Source organism: Tympanuchus pallidicinctus, unplaced genomic scaffold (genome assembly GCF_026119805.1).
Source record: "Tympanuchus pallidicinctus isolate F22 unplaced genomic scaffold, pur_lepc_1.0 scaffold4, whole genome shotgun sequence".
Taxonomy (NCBI): Eukaryota; Metazoa; Chordata; class Aves; order Galliformes; family Phasianidae; genus Tympanuchus; species Tympanuchus pallidicinctus.
This window is the reverse complement of record NW_026294758.1, coordinates 33,170,648-33,190,208: the sequence shown is the minus strand read 5'-3', so window position 1 is coordinate 33,190,208 and position 19,561 is coordinate 33,170,648. Positions and strand designations below refer to the sequence as shown.

General features: G+C 39.1%; 1 protein-coding gene across 7 annotated transcripts in view; it reads left to right on the top strand.

Moving 5' to 3' along the window:
- AOPEP (aminopeptidase O (putative)) overlaps window positions 1–19,561 on the top strand; it is a 182,162-nt gene that overhangs the window by 113,736 nt on the left and 48,865 nt on the right. For 5 of the 7 annotated variants that reach the window (XM_052701164.1, XM_052701162.1, XM_052701161.1 and 2 more), the window contains exons 12-13: window positions 452–514; window positions 1,225–1,308. In XM_052701164.1, coding sequence (XP_052557124.1) covers window positions 452–514; window positions 1,225–1,308 — 147 coding nt within the window. Of the gene's footprint in view, window positions 1–451; window positions 515–1,224; window positions 1,309–6,487; window positions 7,595–17,232; window positions 18,512–19,561 lie in introns of those variants that run through there. The other 2 variants (XM_052701168.1, XM_052701167.1) reach the window with 2 other exon arrangements.

The following is a 19,561-nucleotide window of genomic DNA, read 5'->3' as shown; positions in this document are numbered from 1 at the left end:
GAAGCTGTCAGGCATTAACGGTGCCACATTCCTGACCCAGCTTGCTCGCCCGTCACCGGGAACGCGGTGGTTTTGCGAGGACAGCGTCTTTTTGCTGCGGAGGGCTTTACAGGAGCTGTGCGCCATGGGGCTCGGGACGAGGGAGAGCCGTCCCGGTGCTCCGGCTCGGAGGGAGCGCGGGACGCCGACGGCGACTCTCCAGGCCGGCCGGGGGAGGCGCGAAACTCCCGATGGGGTCACCCCGGAGCCTGCCGGTCCCTACGTCTTTAAGGCAGGCTCCTCCTCTGCGCGGGGTTCCGGGACCGGAGCGGGGGACCCCGCGGAGGTGTTCTATTTCCTCCCGAAGGCAGCGGGACGGCTGGGCTAGGGGTGGCGGCGTTCCTTGGGGAGGCGGATCGGCACGGCACGGCACGGCACGGCACGGCTCACCGTGCGCTTTCTTTCCGTACAGCCGCTGCTGGAGGAGGGCGAGACCTGGAAGGAGTGCAAGCTCGTGCAGCAAGTGAGCGCCGAGGTGAGGAGAGCCGTCCGTCCGCTACTCGCTTCGCCTCGCTTCGCCTCGCTTCGCCTCGCTTCGCCCCGCTTCGCCTCGCTTCGCCCCGCTTCGCCCCGCTTCGCTCTTCGTGGGTCCCCTCCCCGGTTTTCCGCCTGATCTCCTCCCGTGCCGCTTTTGCCTCAAAAGCATCATCGCTCTCTTCCCAGTCATAGAGGCTCTTGTATGGGGGAAAAAACACGTGTTGTTGTTTTGTTAGTAATAACAACAACACCGGCTGACGTCGGTGGCTGGAAGTAAATTTCTGATTTGTAACAGAAAGTGTAAGGGATGGAGTGCAGAGGTTGTCCCCAGGATTTTTGCACGCAGGAGTAATAACTTTACATTTGGCAGCCTGGTCTGGCTCCAGACATCTTTTCTTTAGTAAAACAAACAAACAAACAAAAAACAACAACCGAAGCACCTTACGCTGAAAGGTGCAGTTTTGCTTTAGCAAAGAAAGGAAAATAGCTCTTCACAGAGTGGAGAACAGCGTTTCACTTCAGCCGTGTTCAAGTAACTGAGCAGACTACCTAAGACCACATCGTTCAGGATAGGAAAATGCTTTTCCTTTCCCAGTGAAGCAATGGAAAAAATTGTCTCGAGTCTTTTAATAGGTTCTTATTAATGCTGAGTGGCTGCACTCTCATCACATCCTCTTTCTAAAAAAACACTATGGTTTTGAACTCCAGGTCACAAAATGGATTCAGGCAAAACAGAGGATCAGAAAAAGCAGCAAAAAGAAAAGAAAGCAGGATGAAGTTGTTTTTCAGAAGGTAAGGGTTCATGTTGTGTGTTTGTGCAAATGGGCAAAGGGCAGCATAGTGGAAAGATTTTAAGATGATGCTTATAAATTATAAAGAGGTGTTCTTGGTTTCTCTGACAAGGTGATAGTAATTATTTCACTATGTAACTTCTGTGGAAATAAATTATTAGTAGAAAGAAATCATTAGTCTGCAGTTTCAGAAACAAAAGTTCTCTGTTTTTGTGTTAAAATTCAATGTTCTGCAGAAGAAAGGTAAGAAGAGCACTCTCATGAGAAGTATCAGTAGTACTTCAGAACAAGAGCTTATCATGGGACCTGCACCGTTATTTGTAAATCTTCAGATAGGTTTATCTGAGAAACAATCTGTGTTGGTGAGCAGTGGGACCGTAGAAGATATGATGCCTGCGTTGAAAAAGGTGCTCTGATGATGCTTTTGGTTCTTCAGTCAAAGTGGTTTTCTAAGTCTTACAGATCATGTAGTTGCACTATAATGGAATTCATGAGGGTGTCTTGGTGATTATTTTAGAAATTACTGCAGAGGACTTCTTAAACTGCATACAATCTAAACTAAACTGCATTAAACATGTGCCTTGCCTGTTGTAAATGAAAGACTTTTTTTTTTTTTTCCTATGATAGTCCTATAATACTGACTACTTAAATCACAAAGTAGGGAGGTAAATAATCAACTGGCACTTGTATTAAATAACCATTTTCTGTTCTCTTGAGGAAAAAAATGATTCTAATAGTTATCACTTATGAATAGATGCATTTCCAAATGCATTAACAGAATTTTGTGGGTTTATTTTTGCTCATGTTGACTTTAGAAACATATTTTTAATTATCATTTTTTAAAACATTACCTTTAAAGGATCAAAATAGCAGCATGTTGTTTTGCTGTTTCGACAGTGCTTCTAGAATGTATGATGAATCATTGCTGTTTCTGTAGCCAAATTCTTGCTGATAGCATGACTGCCAGCTCCTGGGATGTGTTGCCTTAGTATGGGCATTGCAGTATTTGACAAATGTCCACAAAGTGCATTGTTGTATGTGGGTGACGCAACAGCTCTATAGTGCATTTAAAAAACGCCACCAAATTACATGTCATTTAGAATAAGATGTTCTGTGTTGTCATACATTAGAATGATGTGATCTAAACAGAGATTGCATGAACTCGCACCAAGTAATTCAATTTCTGTTTATTTTCAAGTATGTGAATGTTTATTTGCACATTTGCCATTTTTATTTGTTCGTTCTATGTTACCACTGATTTCTTAATAGTTCAAAACTATCAATATGTGAATTGTTGAGCAAAATGCACTGAAGATGGAAATAGCCCTAATACAAGCTACAGATTGCATGCAATTTGAAGTAGTTTTTAAATTACAAAGGATGAAGTAGGTCCGCTGTCACATTTTCAACATGGTCTTAAAAGTACTTTATACTGTCACAGCCTCTTCATTTCTTATTATAGGAAAAAGCTTTCTCAGTGCAAAATCCATGTTTGCTGATAAAACTCAATCTGTATTTGAAAGGTTGTTCAGGTCCCACTGTTAGAAGATTTGAGAGACAGACTTCTAGTATGTAGACTAATCATATTAGAAATGTAAAAAAATAATGTATTATACTACGAAATACCAATTATCGAAAAACAATATTGTTGCAAGGTCTGTGAATGTCAATATGAATTAAAGTTAAAGGTAAGAATATACATTTTCTTCCAGTATGTGTAAGTATTAATAATTCTTTGAGATTCAATGCACCGTCACAGAACTGCATCTGCAGGTTGGTCAACCTCCTGGGAACAAAAGGGCACATCAGTGACCTTACATTTGATAATGAAATTATTGAGTAGGAGTGGGAATTTTTATATTCTCTAGGATTTTGTTCATTGCAATGATAGCTTTTCCAGTGGAAACAGAGAAGAGAAAAAGGAGCGCGATTTTCTTGGCGCTGGCAGAGCTTTTTTGCAATACTAAAATTGAGACTTTGGTTACAACTTATCTTTCAGTACAGACTTACCAGCCAACGTAGGTGGTACCCAGTCAGTTTTTATGTTCCACTAGTATTTTTTAACTTTGTCGGGGTACATATTGGCTTGTAGCAGAAACAGTGCTGCACAACAGATTAAGTACTTTGTGAGCAAAAACGAAAGTGAACAAATTTGTAATGAAAAAAGGATGGAGAAAGGACTGAAGAAAAGGAAAACAAAGATGAGATAAAAACATAAGATGAGGAGCAGAACAATAAGGAAACAAAAAAGTAAGAGCTGGTATCAGCTTGTATCACAAGTGCAATTACAGTAAGGTTACTGGCCTCTTCTGGTATAACTAGAAAACCAAGCTAATTTTCCTTATGCTTTCAGAACAAGCATGAACTTGCTAAAGCTTACCTTCAAAACTTTCATGTTCCTGTTCTTTTTTAATGTTTTAATTTGAATCCAATACACCGAGAATCAAAGCAGGGACCAAATCTGAAATAGATAGCTTGAACTTACATACAGTGCAGAACTTAACAACTAAAGAAAAAACCCTAGAGTGTTCTTCAGATAGTGTTTGTGTGAATCATTTTCAGAACCTTTTTGGATTTGGTTAGTTTTACAGAACTCTAGGAACCCTACAAATATGTAATTTTAGGCTCTTAATGCTAAATATTTTCATCATTTAGCTGTAAACATTTATGGATTGTTTGGGAACTGTAACTATATGGCTCAAAACTTTAGGGTAACACTGCCCGAAAGTTAACTTGAAAAGCACTTGATAGCAGTTGTGCCTGTGTGCCTTTAAAAAAAAATAAAAATAAAAATGTATGGAGTTTTTGTTGTCACCATAATAATAATAATTCAAAAAATTAGTCTGCTTCTGAATCCAGTATTAGCTGTATCTTATTTGCAGTGCTGATGTGATAGAATGTCCTTTGTCCTTTTTAATAATTCCTGCTGCTATTTGAAACTATTGTAGCATGCCGTGTTTCACAGCGCGCCTCCCTAATACATATTATGATGCATGTTATTGCCACACTTCTAGAACAATGAAGCAACCGAATGATGCACCCATTCCATTTTCAGAGTCAGACATGACCATTTCAAAATTAGGAGAATTCAGACCAGCATGGCCATGTGCTAAAATAGTTTGAGGTTTATAGATAATGACATTACTACTAGTTACAGTACTTCAAACCACCTGCCATCCTTCTTCCATGCAGTGAAAGTTTAAGGCCACTTTAATGTAAGATATGAAGTTCATACAGGAAAGAAAGAAAAAAAACCTTCTAGCAGAAGGTTTATGTTTGTTCTGATTGGCAGGAAGAATTGGTTACACTCCTGTGATAGAACAATATTTGGCAATTGGCCTCATTGGAGGTATTTTAATGAGGCTGTCTTTGTGCATGTTATCACAAGATGAATTACTGAAACTTATGAAATCTTCTTAGTCTACTGAACCTCTTTTTTTTGTGCATGTGTGTGGTTGGTATATTTGCCTTTACACCCTAGCTCACAAGTACCTTTTGTCTTGAATAAAACAGGAAATGGAAAATGTGATAATAGATTTGTTCTTTCCAAAATAACAGAAAAACAGGATTTGACAGGATTTGATTGCTTTTAATATTTCTCAAATGTCTCATCCGCCATTGCTTAATAAATTCTGAGCAGTGATCAGTGAGTTTGGGAGTAAGGCAGAAAAGCGTTCATCTAGGGGCATTTGGAACTGGAGCAACTTTTTGCACTTGAAACTAGTACTTCATTAGCTACCTTCTACAGAATTTCCTAAAAAAAAATAAAAAAATAAAATAATAATAATAATAAAAAAAACTAAAATTACTTGAGAATATACAGTTCTGGAGACAAGTGGTTCAAGTTCTCCATGTTACTGATTCTGAAGACTCCAAAGGAGCTGTTAACAATCTTCCTGCTCAAACATGCTTTATTTTGATATTACATTTGTTGCATTTTAGTCTTACATTTATTAAACTTATTTTTGACAATGTGTAATAATTTTTAATAATGATTCTTGGCAATCGATATCAGACTGTCTTTAATCAGTTTAGATTATATTCAGGTATTATATAGGAAAGGCATGTGTAGTTTTTCCTAAGTGTAGAATTTATCATTTGAATTTAAAGAAGTATGACCACAGAAGGCAAAGGCTAGAGCCTTTACAGAACTAATTAAAGATTTGGAAGTTCTCATCATCAAAAAGGAAGTTCTCCTTTTTGATAGCTGTAGTTACTCAGTAGTGGCCACAGATTTACTCTTATAATACTGACCCTCCTGCTTGCCATCTACCTTCCAAGAAACTCTTGGAAATCAAGGGTAGCTCACTGTTAAATGTAAGTAAATGCTGTGTAGCTTTAATTGAACAGAGAGGATTAAATTCCTAAAATTTTGTATATATTACTGTGCTCTTTTTTCTTGTGTTACTTTTCTGGCAGGTACAAATAGTGACCTCTCACAATGGCTAGTTCATATCTACAGATGGATGCATTGCTCACAGGTTTTGTACAACCTGTGGAAGCATTTAAAACCAGCATACAGTATCTTGACATTTCATAAATATTTGTAGGATATTTACATATTTATTTTTTTCATAGTTTGGATTCAGGCATGATATCCAGTGGCAATTAATAAAGAAAGTGTAAGAAATCTTGTTGTTTTCCTGTATCATAACCATGTTTCAGTTGTTAATGAGCTCTCAAGAAAATCTTTTATGTTTCCTGAAAAATTTCTGATGGAAAAGAAACGTCTTTATACTTTCAATTTAGGCATCCACTAGTCACTTCCAGTGAAATTTGTTAGTGAAATTCTAGATCTGCCATATTCCTGTGAGAGCCCTAATAAAGACAAGGCAGAAGCATAAACTCTATCACACAGAATCATAGAATGGCCAGGGTTGGAAGGGACCTCAAGGATAATGAATCTCCAACCCCCCTGCCATGTGCAGGCCCTCTAACCTGCACATTTTATACTAGACCAGGCTGCCCAGTGCCCCATCCAACCTGGCCTTGAACACCCCTAGAGAGGGGGCATCCACAACGTCTCTGGGCAGCCTGTTCCAGCACCTCACCACTCTCTCTATAAAGAACTTCCCCCTGGCATCCAACCTAAATCTCCCCTCCCTCAACTTAAAGCCGTTTCCCCTTGTCCTGCTGTTATCTCCCCTTTCAAACTTCTGCTTTCCCCCTCCTGTTTATAGGCTCCCTTTAGGTACTGAAATGCTGCAGTGAGGTCACCCTGCAGCCTTCTCCTCTCCAGGCAGAACAAGCCCAGCTCTCTCAGCCTGTCGTCACAGGGGAGATGCTCCAGCCCCCCGATCATCTTTGTGGCTCTCCTCTGGACCCTCTCCAACAGCTCTCCGTCTTTTGTTTACTGGAGGCTCCAGACCTGGACGCAGTACTCCAGATGCGGCCTCACAAAAGCAGAGTAGAGGGGGACAATCACCTCCCTGTCCCCACTGGCCACCCCTCTTCTGATGGAGCCCAGGATACCATTTGCTTTCTGAGCTGCTAGAGCACACTGCTGGCTCATGTTAAGCTTTTCATCTATCACGACCCCCAGATCTTTCTCTGCAGGGCTGCTCTCAAGGACCACTCCTTCCAGTCTGTATGGATGCCTGGGATTCCTCTGGCCCAAGTGCAAAACTTTGTACTTTGCTGTGTTGAACCTCATCAGGTTCACCTGGGCCCACCTTTCCAACCTCTCGAGGTCCCTCTGAATGGCATCCCTTCCTTCTACTGTGTCAACCTCACCACTCAGCTTGGTGTTGTCGGCAAACTTGTTGAGGGTGCACTCGATTCCATCATCAATGTCATTGATAAAGATGTTAAAGAGCACCAGTCCCAAGACAGACCCCTGGGGACGCCAATTGTTACCAGCCTCCACCTGGACATAGAGCCATTGATCATTTCTGGGAATCTTTGCAGATGCATGACAGAGATGTTATGACTGTCCCAACTGCAGAAAACATTTCTGTTGACACTTTGAGCCGATTGAGCCTATGAGACAGTTTGTTCACTAGACATAAGTTACCAAAAAATTGTATTTCATTACTTCTATTTACTTATTCTACTTACTTTATTTTATTTTGATTTTGTGAACTATATCCTACTTAGGTGTCAGGTCATATACCCTACATGTGTTAAACAGACATGTCATGAATTTGCAGTTGTTTTTTTCCTTCACTGTAGTACATGAGAAGATAGGGGTTTTGGTCTTAGTTTGGAAGGCTAATGAGTATCTTGCTTACGTTCTCGCATTGATTTTGCAAAAGGAAATTAAATAAATCTCCAAAACATTAAATGTTTCCATGCCTGGGATCTTGTTTATTTCAAAGAAAAGATGACGGCTTGGGCCTCATCTTCGAATAGCTACGATTATCTTCATTTTGTTTAAATTCAAGAAACTTCCATGTTTTGGCTGTAGTTCTGATGAGTTTAGTAAAACTACTCATGTTTAAATGTAGACCTTAGTTGTTCATTCTCAAGATCTTTCTTTCAAATGACCACTTTCTGATTGAAAATCAGAAATCTGCTAATTGCCTGGAGTATTTTTTTACTGGGAGATGTGATTCAATGTTTTTTCCTATTTACAGCATAAAAGAAACCATTGTGTAGGGCTTTGGGTCAAGTGAGGAGATAACCACAGAGAGAGAGAGAGAAATTGTAGAATTCTTTTGTCTTAAGCTCAGTTTTCATCCCTCTTTTGTAATTTCCCTTCCCTACTTCTGACAATGCCCGTCTAAGAATATGCTGGTTTTGTAGTGTGAGAAACCCACCAGAAGGAATTAAGTGCAAATCTTTTTAAGTTTTTCACCTAAATTTGCAATTGAGAAATGAAGTCTGTATTACAACAACGTTATTTTATAATAACGGAGTAAAACACTTAGGTTTTCAAATAATTAAGAGAAATGGTTGCTAGTAAGCTAAGAATGGTGATTTTGGTTTACTTGAGTTTATATATACAGATACGTTAACTGAAGATGTGTGATTTTTCTTGCTAGTCAAAGTAATTAATATATCATACTTTCATTCTAATACACCCTCTCATTCTAGAACATTTGCAATATTTTTTCAGAGATTAAATTTTTACTCCTTGAAAACTAACAGCTTTTGTTTATCAGGGTAGGAGAAGAAAAATTCATGGTAACAAAATGTTTTTCAGTATTGTGTCCTTTTTCAGCATTGGTCCTTTTTTGTAGCAGCTCTAAGTTGTGGGGTTGAATTATATAAAATCTACATTCTGGACTTCTCAGAACAAAATACTTAGTTGCATGAAGACTGAGTTGTAATGTGCCTATGTGTTTACTCAGTGTCTTTCACAGAAAATGAGGAAAGAGGTGTGGTTCAGAGGGACCTTCACAGGCTTGAGAGGTTGTCCCATGCAAATGTCACAAAGCTCAGCAAGACTAAGTGCAAGGTTCTGCACCTGAGTCACAACACTGACAAACACAAATAGAGACCGGGCTAGAATGGATTAAAAGCAGCCCCAAGGAATAAGGACTTGGGGTTGCTGGATGATGAAAAAAACTCAATCTGAGTCATTAGTGCATGCTTGCAGCCAAGAAAGTCAACCATATCCTGAGCTGCATCATATGAGGTATGAACAGCAAGCTGAAGGAGGTGATTGTTCCCCTCTACTTTGTTCTTGTGAGACCCCACCTGGAATATTGCATTTAACTCTATGTCCCCTAAAATAAAAAACGCATGGACCTGTTGGAACAAGTCCAACGAGTCCAGAGGAAGGCCACAGGGATAGATAATTAAAGTGCTGGAGCACCTCTGTTATGCAGACCACCTCAGAAAATTGAGTTGTTTCAACAGGGGATTCACCAGGGGGAGATCATGCTTGACCAACCTGGTAGCCTTCTACGATGTTGTCACTGGCTGAGTGGATGGGGGGAGAGCAGTGGATGTAGTCTATCTTGATTTCAGCAAGGCCTTTGATGCCGTCTCCCACGACATTCTTATAACAAAGCTGAGGAAGTGTGGAATAGATGAGTGGACAGTGAAATGTTTTGAGAACTGCCTTACTGGCAGAGCAGAGAGGGTTGCCCTATAAGTAATGGTGTTCCTCAGGGGTCGCTGCTGGGTCCAGTCTTGCTCAACATCTTCATCAATTACCTTGATGAGGGAATAGTGGCCACCCTCAGTAAGTTTGTTGACAATACAAAGTTGGCAGGAAGGCTGACACAGCAGAAGGCTGTGCTGCCATTCAGCGAGACCTGGACGGACTGCGGAGCTGGGCAGTAAGAAACCAGATGAGGTTTAGCTAAAGCAAGTGTAGAGTCTTGCATCTGAGGAGGAATAATTGGAGGAATGCATCAGTACAAGTTGGGGGATGAGCTGCTGGAGAGGAGCTCTACAGAGAGGGACCTGGGTGTCCTGGTGGACGGCAGGTTGGCCATGAGCCAGCAGTGTGCCCTTGTGGCCAAAAAGGCCAATGGCATCCTGGTGGGCATTAAAAAGAGTGTGGCCAGCAGGTCGAGGGAGGTGATCTTCCACCTCTACTCTACCCTGTTGAGTCCTCACCTGGAGTACTGTGTCCAGACTGGGCTCCCCGGTACGAATAAGACAGGGATCTCTTGGAAAGAGTCCAGTGGAGGGCCGCAAAGATGGTGAAGGGCCTGGAGCATCTCCCGTGTGAAGAAAGGCTAAGTGAACTTCAGTCTTGAGAAAAGAAGACTGAGAGGGGACCTGATCCAAGTCTATAAATGTCTAAGGTGTGGGGGGCAGAGTGGTGAGGTCAGACTGTTTTCAGTGGTGAGTGGAGACAGGACAAGGGGAAACGGCTGGAAACTGCAGCATAGGAAGTTCTGCACAAATGTGTGCAAGAACTTCTTTACAGTGAGGTGACGGAGCGCTGGAACAGGCTGCCCAGGGTGGCTGTGGAGTCTCATTCTCTGGAGATGTTCAAGACCTGCCTGAACACCTACTTGTGAGACCTGGTGTAGGGAACCTACTTTGGCAGGGGGGTTGGACTCGATGATCTCTGGAGGTCCCTTCCAACCCCTACAATTCTGTGATTCTATGATTCTGTTTAGTCTAGAGAGAAGACTCTACAAGAAACATCATTGCAGCCTTCTAATACCCCCCTAAAAAGGCGGCCTATAAGAAAGCTGGCGAGAGACTGTTTGTAAGGTAGTTCAGTGACAGGACAAGCGGTGATGTCTTCCAAATACCTCTCTTAGTTTAAAGCCATTCTTTACTATGTTGATGATGAGGCACTGGAACAGTTTGCCTAGAGAACCTGTGGATGCCCCATTGCTGGAGATGTTCAAGCTGGGCTGGACTGGGGCTACCTGATCTAGTGGGAAGGATCCCTGCCTATGGCAAGGGGATTGGAACTAGATGATGTTTAGGGAAGGGAATTCTGTGATTTCAAAGCTTTTTTTTATCTAAGAATTTTATCATTACCACTGCATGAGATATCTCAAATATGTGTACTTCTTCTAATATCACTGCATAAGAATAGTAATTATTACTTACAGTGTTTTTAGAAATGGGAAACAGAGGCATAGTGATGTTAAGTATATACAAAAATATCTAAGAGATTTGGTTAGAGGAAGGAAATGGGCTGCAGTCATCACCTGTGGTGCCTGAACACAACCCTTTGCTTGAGGGCTCTTTATGTTGTAAATGCAAACGAATTAAGCCACACCATTATCCATGAAATCCCCAGCACATACAGCAGTATAATTGAAAAGATAAACTTAAGCAGAAGTGGATTCATTTTATTAGAATTTCATAGAAGATTCTGAGTTGGAAAGGACCCACGGGGATCATTGAGTTCAATATCTGGAATACTGCAGTATTTATAATGCAGTAGAACATAATTTTCAATAATTAATTACGGCTATGTTTTGTGGCTTTGATTTGAAGTGTCAAATGTAAGTATAGGTTTTGGATGTTAAAGGATAATAATTAAATGGACAGTGATTTACCTTTTCGTCTTTGCTTGTCTAGATGAGTATATACTGTCCTGTAATTTTTATATCACAGAGGGAGAAAAGAATACCAAACAAAATCTTGCTAAATCTTCTTTTTAGTTCAAATTGTTTTGGTTATATAACTTTCAGGTTACTTTCATGCACTGTATGATAGTATTGAAGTATAATCACACTGAGAATATGAGTTAGTTTAGAAGCTAGAAATGCGCTAGCATCTTGTACTTGCACAGCTTAAAGAAAGATACAAATGAGCTGGAAGTAGTTAAAAGTTGGAACCTATGAAAAATAATAATTGTATACATAATTATTTGCTGTTCAGGTATACTTATCCTATTGATGTCCATTACTTTAAGACTATTCAAGACAAGAATTTAAAAATATCCTGTGTGAATACCTTTTGTTCTGATACAGCTTTCTGGTATAAAGTGGCATGTAAGTAAACATTTAAAGGATTATATTTAGTTAAAAATATTTGGTCAGACCGTGAGATTCTCTTACAGTTTCCTTTTCAGTTTGTAAGGTATATGGGGACTTTAGAAAGCAAATCATTTTACTTACAGGGTGTATTTCATATCTTGCACTTGTTTTTAATCAGTTATAGTCCGTGAATGTCCTGTGTAGGAATTTGTTTGAGGAGGTTTTAGAAAGGATAGTTGTATAATAACAATGACCTAGATGGCTTCTAGACATTTAAATCTTTTCATTTGTTTTCTCTTGTCCTAAGCATTGAGACAGGAAGCATTTTTAGAACTATTTTTAGATTTTTACAAGTCAGCCTTGGTTTCCTCATATAACAGAAATCCTTGGCTAGATCCAAAAGCAATATTGTTTACTCTTTCATGGTGCCGTATGCGTACAATTTTTTTGTTTTATTTTAGATGCTTGTTTTTGAAAGAAAGTGCCCAAAAACTTCAACCTATATTGGATTGTCATCCATGAATTGTTTGGATACGGAAAAAAGGGCTCCTCAGTATGTCTGTGATTTTTTATTCATTGTGGGTCTAAACTGAATACACGAAGTGGTTTATTTTATAGCAGACTCAGTAGTCTGATGATCATGTTTAAAAAACTGATGATTTTTTTCCTCCATAACTATACTGTCTTTACAACACCACTCTTGTTGTGACAGAATGATGGCTGAGTGAAAAGGAGCTTGGAATTCTGGTCCCCTTCTTAGCTTATATTTTCCTCATTTCCCATCTCAGCATTCATCTGGGAATTGAACTGCAGGTCTGGATGCATCTTCTACCTGGACTATCATGGTGCTGCTGCTTTAGTTGGCTCTTTCAGTTAAGGAGAAATTGGGTGCCTCGCTGTTTTGCTGTAACTGCTACCTTTCCATTTCCATTGTTAAGGTCTTGAAGGCATCTCTGAAGAAGTCTTCATCTCTGCAGTTCTGCAGTGTTGCAGTTACTGAAAGATGCTTTTGTCCTGTCTTACATCACACAAGTGACTACAGTATGTATGAAAAGTATGCAAGACTGAGTTCTGTTTCTTTGTAATGTTAAAATATACTTAGTTTTGTCCAGTCAGGTTAATATTTCTAAAAGGTTCAAAGGCAGAGATGTGATGACTGTGAAAGTTTAGGGAGTCCCTGTTGTTGCTGTTTTCAGAGCACCTGAGTAATTGTTCTTTGTGCTAGACATTAGCTTCTCAGTATCTTAGTCCTATTTTTCTTTCCAGTGTGAATCACATGTTTCTCAGCTTCCTTACTCTTGAGTAATTTTTGTCTGAATGTGTCTATTACCCTGGAGTCATAGACCAAGTCAAATAATAAAATGTTATAAAATTGTATTTGGATGGCAATGGAAATTCCTTATGACTCAACACATTTACTGTTGGAAAGAATTACTTTTGGAGATGCTTATGTGAGTTTTAACTGACTGTACTGTTGTCAGTACCCATTAAATGTTTATGAAAACCTGATTGTGGACACAGAAACGTGAATTCTGTTACTCACTTGAAGATCAAAAAAAAAAAAAAAAGCAATAGCTCAACCTTCATTACTGGGAAATGAGAAAAGCTGAATCAACATGCTGTCAACTTAGGACTCTGGTTACATTAATGAGCAATTTATATAGATAAACTTGAAGTCGTCAAATGAAAAGTGACCAAACCACAAAGCATAACCAACACAAGGAACTTCACTGAGATTTTATTGTTGTGCTCACTGATATTAGCATCGTGGCTGAGGAGATCTAGGTAGGCTTGGGGGATGAACTGCAGATAGAAAGCTGAAGTGAAGGCTGTTTGTTTTCCCCCTCAGTACCTGCATGTTCCACTGGGGCAGCTTCTCTTCTCCTTCATTTACCATTCTCCTTCATATTACAAATAGTCACACTGCTGGCCTGCAAAACACTCTAGAACTGGGCATAAAACTAAAGTCTCTTTAAGTTACAGGAAGGGAGAATTTGGCTACTTAATTTTATGTTGTGTTTGCTTTTAAAGTTGAGAGATGGGAGATGGGAATGAAAAGATATATAGAGCAAATGTCAAATTAAAGATGGTCTTACAAGGATATCCTTCATATTCTATTAGCTAGCATATAGTGCAAGAGGCTTTTTTTACAGTTTATTGAAATCAGTACCATCTTGGCTTAGTTAAGTCTGGGTGGGTGTTTTGCAACAGAGACTTTCCAAAGCACTGGCAAAGATTTAACAGTAATCCAGCTGAGTTCCCCTAAGGGTTTGAGCTAAAATTCTGACTTTCATATTAAATTAGGCATGGTTACAAGATGAGTTATTTGAAGTTTTTGTGAAGCATGTGACAAACAGAGCAGGCAACTGGGATGCATATTTTTTTCATGTATGTTTTCTTTGTTGGGTCAAAAATTTATGCAGGATAGAAAAGGTTCATATTTATGAAACTTGAAGAAATCCTCCTCAGTATATATATATACAGTGTGTATATGGGCATATATATGTGTGAGTGTACATATGCATGTGTATATATATGTATGTATATATATATGTGTGTGTGTGTGTACATACACACATGCCCTCAAACTTGCCTGAGCATCTTGCACTTCAGAATTTTTCACAGAAAGGGGCTTTCCCCCTTTTTCCTAAGGACCTGTAGTTACCATCAACCAGGTATGTGATTTGTTTTGTTTTATTTTATTTCTTCTGTTTAGACTTAACTTTTATTTTTGAAACATTTTATCAGATTTCTCCTTTGATGTGGTTTTCCACTTGTTTCTTTTGCCTACATATAATCTATGTTGGTGTGATTCTTTATGGCACTGCTGGAGTCATTTCTGTTGGTATTATTTGTTGTTCCCTGCTACTTCAGATAAAAACTTTTTAGTAAACTTCAAAATGACCCATCACCAGACTTCCTGTTGCAGAGTGGGCTGTTCCTAAGTAGTGGTGTGAAGGTCTTTTTTTGTTGTTGTTTTTTTTCTTTCCAAGCCAAGTAGCTATAGAAAAACTGTTTAATATCAGATCCAGTGTTTTTACAGTATGCTTATTAGTTTAGATAAATGGACTCTACTTTTAGGAAAGGCGGTAGAGTGATTAAACAGAGCCTGTTGTTTCTTAATTCCAGCATGGACAGGTTTGGTAATGGCTAAAAGATTAGCTGTATCTAAAGGTTGCTCAGTGTAGTTTTCATAGCGGAAGTAGCTCCCGAAACAGCTAACAAGAACTAATATTTAAAATCCTTTCTTGACTGTTTCAGTATAAGCCAAAGATACGGTGGATTTGACGATAAGTAATATCTGAGGTTGTAGAAAAGGTGCTGATGCTCTCAACTTCATCATTCGCAGGCATTCCTTCTGAAAGGAAAATAGTTTTTGTTTTCTCTGGAGTTTTTGTTTTACTGATGTATTTCTTTTGTGTGTGACATTCCTTCTAGAATTCTGCGGTTTATACAAGGAGAGAGTGTGTGTTTGAACAGAGCAACATACAAGCACTGAGTGTATTGTATATAAAGCAGTCTTTATAAATGCTCAGTCAGAAAGCTCTTCTAAAATTAAAACCATTGCTAAGTCAATTGGAATGATGATGGGTAAACTGATGGAAGGCAAGAGACAGCTGATTGTTTTTAGGAGCTGCCAAACTGAAAGCATATAAGACATCATGCAGTACAAAGTAGTGAATGGATATTTGCAAACCTGGGTAGCTGGTCCTATCTCTCAGCTATCTTCCAGTTATTACCTCAAAGAGAAGGAGGTGGTATTTTAAAAGACAATATGGTAAGTGAATTTGAACTTAAATGAGATCCAAGCTGTAATTTATCAGGGGAAAAGTACTTGTCCTTGTTAAGAAAGACTTCATCCCAGATGGGAATATCCATCCCCCAGGTGATGTTTGTGACCTTCTGCTAGTTTGCTGTTAGATAATTTCTGCATAAATTGTTTTGAGCTTTGTATTTTTTTTAATGTCTTGGCTCCATCTAGAAGTATAATGTTACAAATTTCATTAACTATATTACTTTCAGATTAGATAGCAGAAAGACCCTTTTGAAGTAATTATGAAAGCCTGCATCTTTGCCTCTCAGGATAGTCTGGAAGCTCCTGAGATGCAGGTCAGGCACTTGTGGGGATGGCAGTAGGGAGGAGAACCTTCAAACCGACAGTGAGAAATGGGAGTAGATCTCTGGTTAAGTATTTTTGGATTAATTAATTAAAAATTAATTACTTTATAACAACAAACAAACTGATTTAATCAGGAGTTCCCGTTACTAATACCAATACTAATGAAAGTATCTAAAATAGAATTCATGGCAAACAGGATGTCTGGCCACAACTGTGCAGTTTCAGTTGCCTGGTATTTATTATGGACTTGACCTTCTGTGCTAAGATCAGAGCAGTGAGGAGCTTCATGGCTATGAGCCATGAAGCTATATACCATTTAATATATACCATTTATACCATTTAATCTGACCACACCAGCATGGCAAGCCCTTTTAGGGAGTGAGGCACCATAAAGGGCATTGGAGAAAGATGAATTATCATCTCCATGGCACAGCACATCTGCTGCTCCCATACTGATAGTGACACAATTTTCAGAAAAGATGTTTTATGTGGAATTTTGGCAAATGGCACTATATATTTTTGTGTTACTGATAGTGTTAAAAATATTTTTTATCTGTGATACTGAATGCAAACTATCTAGAGTACAGGGACTGTATTGTGTATTTATTTAAAATTACACTTCATTTATCTGCTAAACATAATTCATCAAGTGAATTAACAAACCATCACTTTTGGGAGATAGGTTAGGCTTGTTGGATAAAATGGCATGGCAAGCCCTCAGTGTATCAAGGGAAACTTCCCTTATTGACCATTTAAAGGTCTTATTTCTTCACAGTCAAACAGGCATGCCTGCAACTTGAAGTTTGGACTGGATGGCACTGACATTTCAGCACAGAAAACAGTTTGTGTTCACCATGTTAGTCCATTGTGTGATTTCAGATGGGATAGTTGAGCTGACTCCAGAAAGCTGAAGTGCACAAAACTGTTCTTAGTCTTGTATGCAAATGCTTTTTATTTTTGCATTCATATTGTTGTGATATCCAGTCCGTTACGTCAGCAGCATTAAGTTGAAACTGACCTTCTCAATTGAATACTTTTCTGTTCTGGAAATTTCCACAATTTCAACTGAAAAACAGGCTATCTGAAGTTTTAAAGAGCTAATCCATGACTATAACTGAAGTTGTAATAAAAAGTATGTGAGATACTGCTTTTACAAATTGATGACAAATCTTGACATTTATTGAAGTAGTAGGCTTGGATAAAAATGAATTTTAAATAAGTTTTTTAAAATCTTAGGAGCCATAAGGATAAAGCTATCAATTTTCAGCATTTGAAAGAAATGGGCTGTTTCAAAGATGGCATATCTCAGTATGTAAATGTTTTATTTCCCCTAATTTTCAGCTGACTTTGTTCTGAGTAATCGATTTGGTACTATTTTAATAACTCCTCAAACCGTCTAGTGTCTCTGACAATATGTATGTTGTAGCTATGGATAATGCTTCATAAATGTATTTTCCAGGTACCTTTGTAAACAAAGGAGAAATGCTGGTATAGGCTCAGAATTTTCCCCAGATCTCTATTGTGGAACAGATACATGTCAGCAACAGATGGTACCTGTCTTACAGGATGGATATGATTGCCACAAATTGGTCTCATTGGGGAAAAATAAAAATAAATGGAACAAAGGAGTTTGTCTTAATTTGTGGGGATCCGTATCTCAATTTTGATACGATTAACTGAAGTTAGTAAAACTGTGGATAAAGAACTGTATTTTGTCTCTCTTCCAGTTTTGTACATTTTTATAGTGACCTACTTTTTGATTTTTCTTCTTCTTGGTTTTAAAGGAGGATGTTGGCATATAGTACCAGAAATTCTATTGTGAATTGATGTATATATTAACAGCATACTTGAAATCAAAGTAATTTGAGATAGGTTTTCCTGGCTTTTTCTCAGTATCTTTTTGCCAAGCCATGTGTTTACCAAGCCTTTGAAAAGCAGAGATATGATTTTCAATTAACTGAAGGAATGTACAATATTCAAGTACCACACCCAACCTGCTCAGGAGGACAATATTTTTTGTGCCTACATGCCCTTGAATAGTTAAGGAGCAGGTTTTGAGTTGATGTCAGTTCATAGTGGAAAAATACAAGTCTGAAGCTATAGCTTGAGAAGGCAAAACATGTGGGTGAAAGCAAAATGCTGGGAGAACGTATGAAACGCGGAGAAGTACTGTTTTCTTAAAGAAACATAGGCAGTATTAGTGGAATGGAATTGACAGAGACCTCTTGTCACGTTTGATTTCCTCTCAGGCTAGGGGAGCTTTCTCTAAGATCTTGATTTATTGACCAGCTTATACACTAAAAAAAACGCACAGCATATATTTATATACAGTTTGGCTTTGCTTCCTTTCTCTTCCCCCTGAAGAGTAAATAAATGTTGTGTTTTGAGAAACATAATTGTCAATCTGTATCTAATTTCAATATAACTTCTGTAGCTTACAGTGTTTTTAAAAATGTTTTTAAAAACTGTCAGTGATTGATAATACTGTTATTTTGATCTTGAAACACAGAAGACGAGAGTCAGGGATTTCAGATTTTTATTTGGCTGTTACTAGCTGGAGGGGCATGATTAATCTCATCTCTCATTTAAATCCCTCTAAGTCCGTGCCTAGTCCTCTGCAAGTACAGTGTCTTTTTCTATGCAATCTGAGCTTCAGCAGAATACCTAGGCTTGAAGAAGAATGTGCGTATTTTGGGGTTTTTGACAGCAGAGGATGTGAACTGACTTCTGAAATGTGGATTGCTCTGCACTGAATGTGCTTGGCGCCCACAGAGTGCTTCCTTCCTCCACCTAATATGCTTGCCAGCTGTCCCTGCTTGCTGCCTGTAGGATTGTGTGTGGCCTGGTGTGGGCACAGTTCCACTGACAACCTGTCTGATATTTCTAAAAAGCTAAGCTGGATGCATAACCACTTTCCTCAAGGCAGGGGGGAGACATCCAGTATGCTGCTATGGTTCAGGTGTCTTGAAACTTTATTATCAAGTCCTAAGGCTAGGTAGGAGGGTGCCCAGGAATGTGTGCCCAGGAGAACATAGTCATGCCTACCTTTGTCACAGCTGACACTTGGAAATGTGCAAGAGCTGGCTGGTTTTAAGCTGCTCATATGGCCCCTTCTGCTCCAGTGTAGCCACAGTAGCCCTCTAGAGGCCTTCGGCTAACCTCATGCCTGTGTGAAGTGTTTGTCAGTTCTTCATTGGTGACAGTGGCTAGAAGTCTTGTTTCGAGTTCAGGTGTTATTGCTTAGGACTGTAAGTTCCTTCAAATTAACTGTCAGTAAATACTTATTTTTTGCTTTGAAATTGTAGCCTTTGTAAAAAAAAGAGTAACTAAAACTATTAAACCTTGAAGATTCAACGAATTCTGCTTTTTGGGCCAGGAGCTCAGTCTTCACTTTTCTGCTCTGTTCTGAGAGAATTAAAGCAGCTTATTTAGTCCAATTGGGCCAATTTCAAATCTAGGCAATGCAGTTCTTCAGTGACATCATATCTGTAAGGTTTCAGTCATTAGCCAAACCCACTGCAGGCATGTGATGCTCATGTTCCCATTAGTCCCACTGTAGTCAAGTATAGTAGTATAATCAAAGGACCAGTCATTTTTCAAATTGGGGAAAAGAGGGAAGGACTGAAGAGCTCAGATTTAGCCGAAACTGGTGTGATTTTTTTACAAACCTCGTATGTACGCATTTGCTGATGTGGAATGCAGCAACTGGATCAATGTTTGCATGCCTGGCCTTTTACATTTTGTTGTTGTTTTTATTTATTTTTGAGCATAGAGTTTAAATGTGAGGT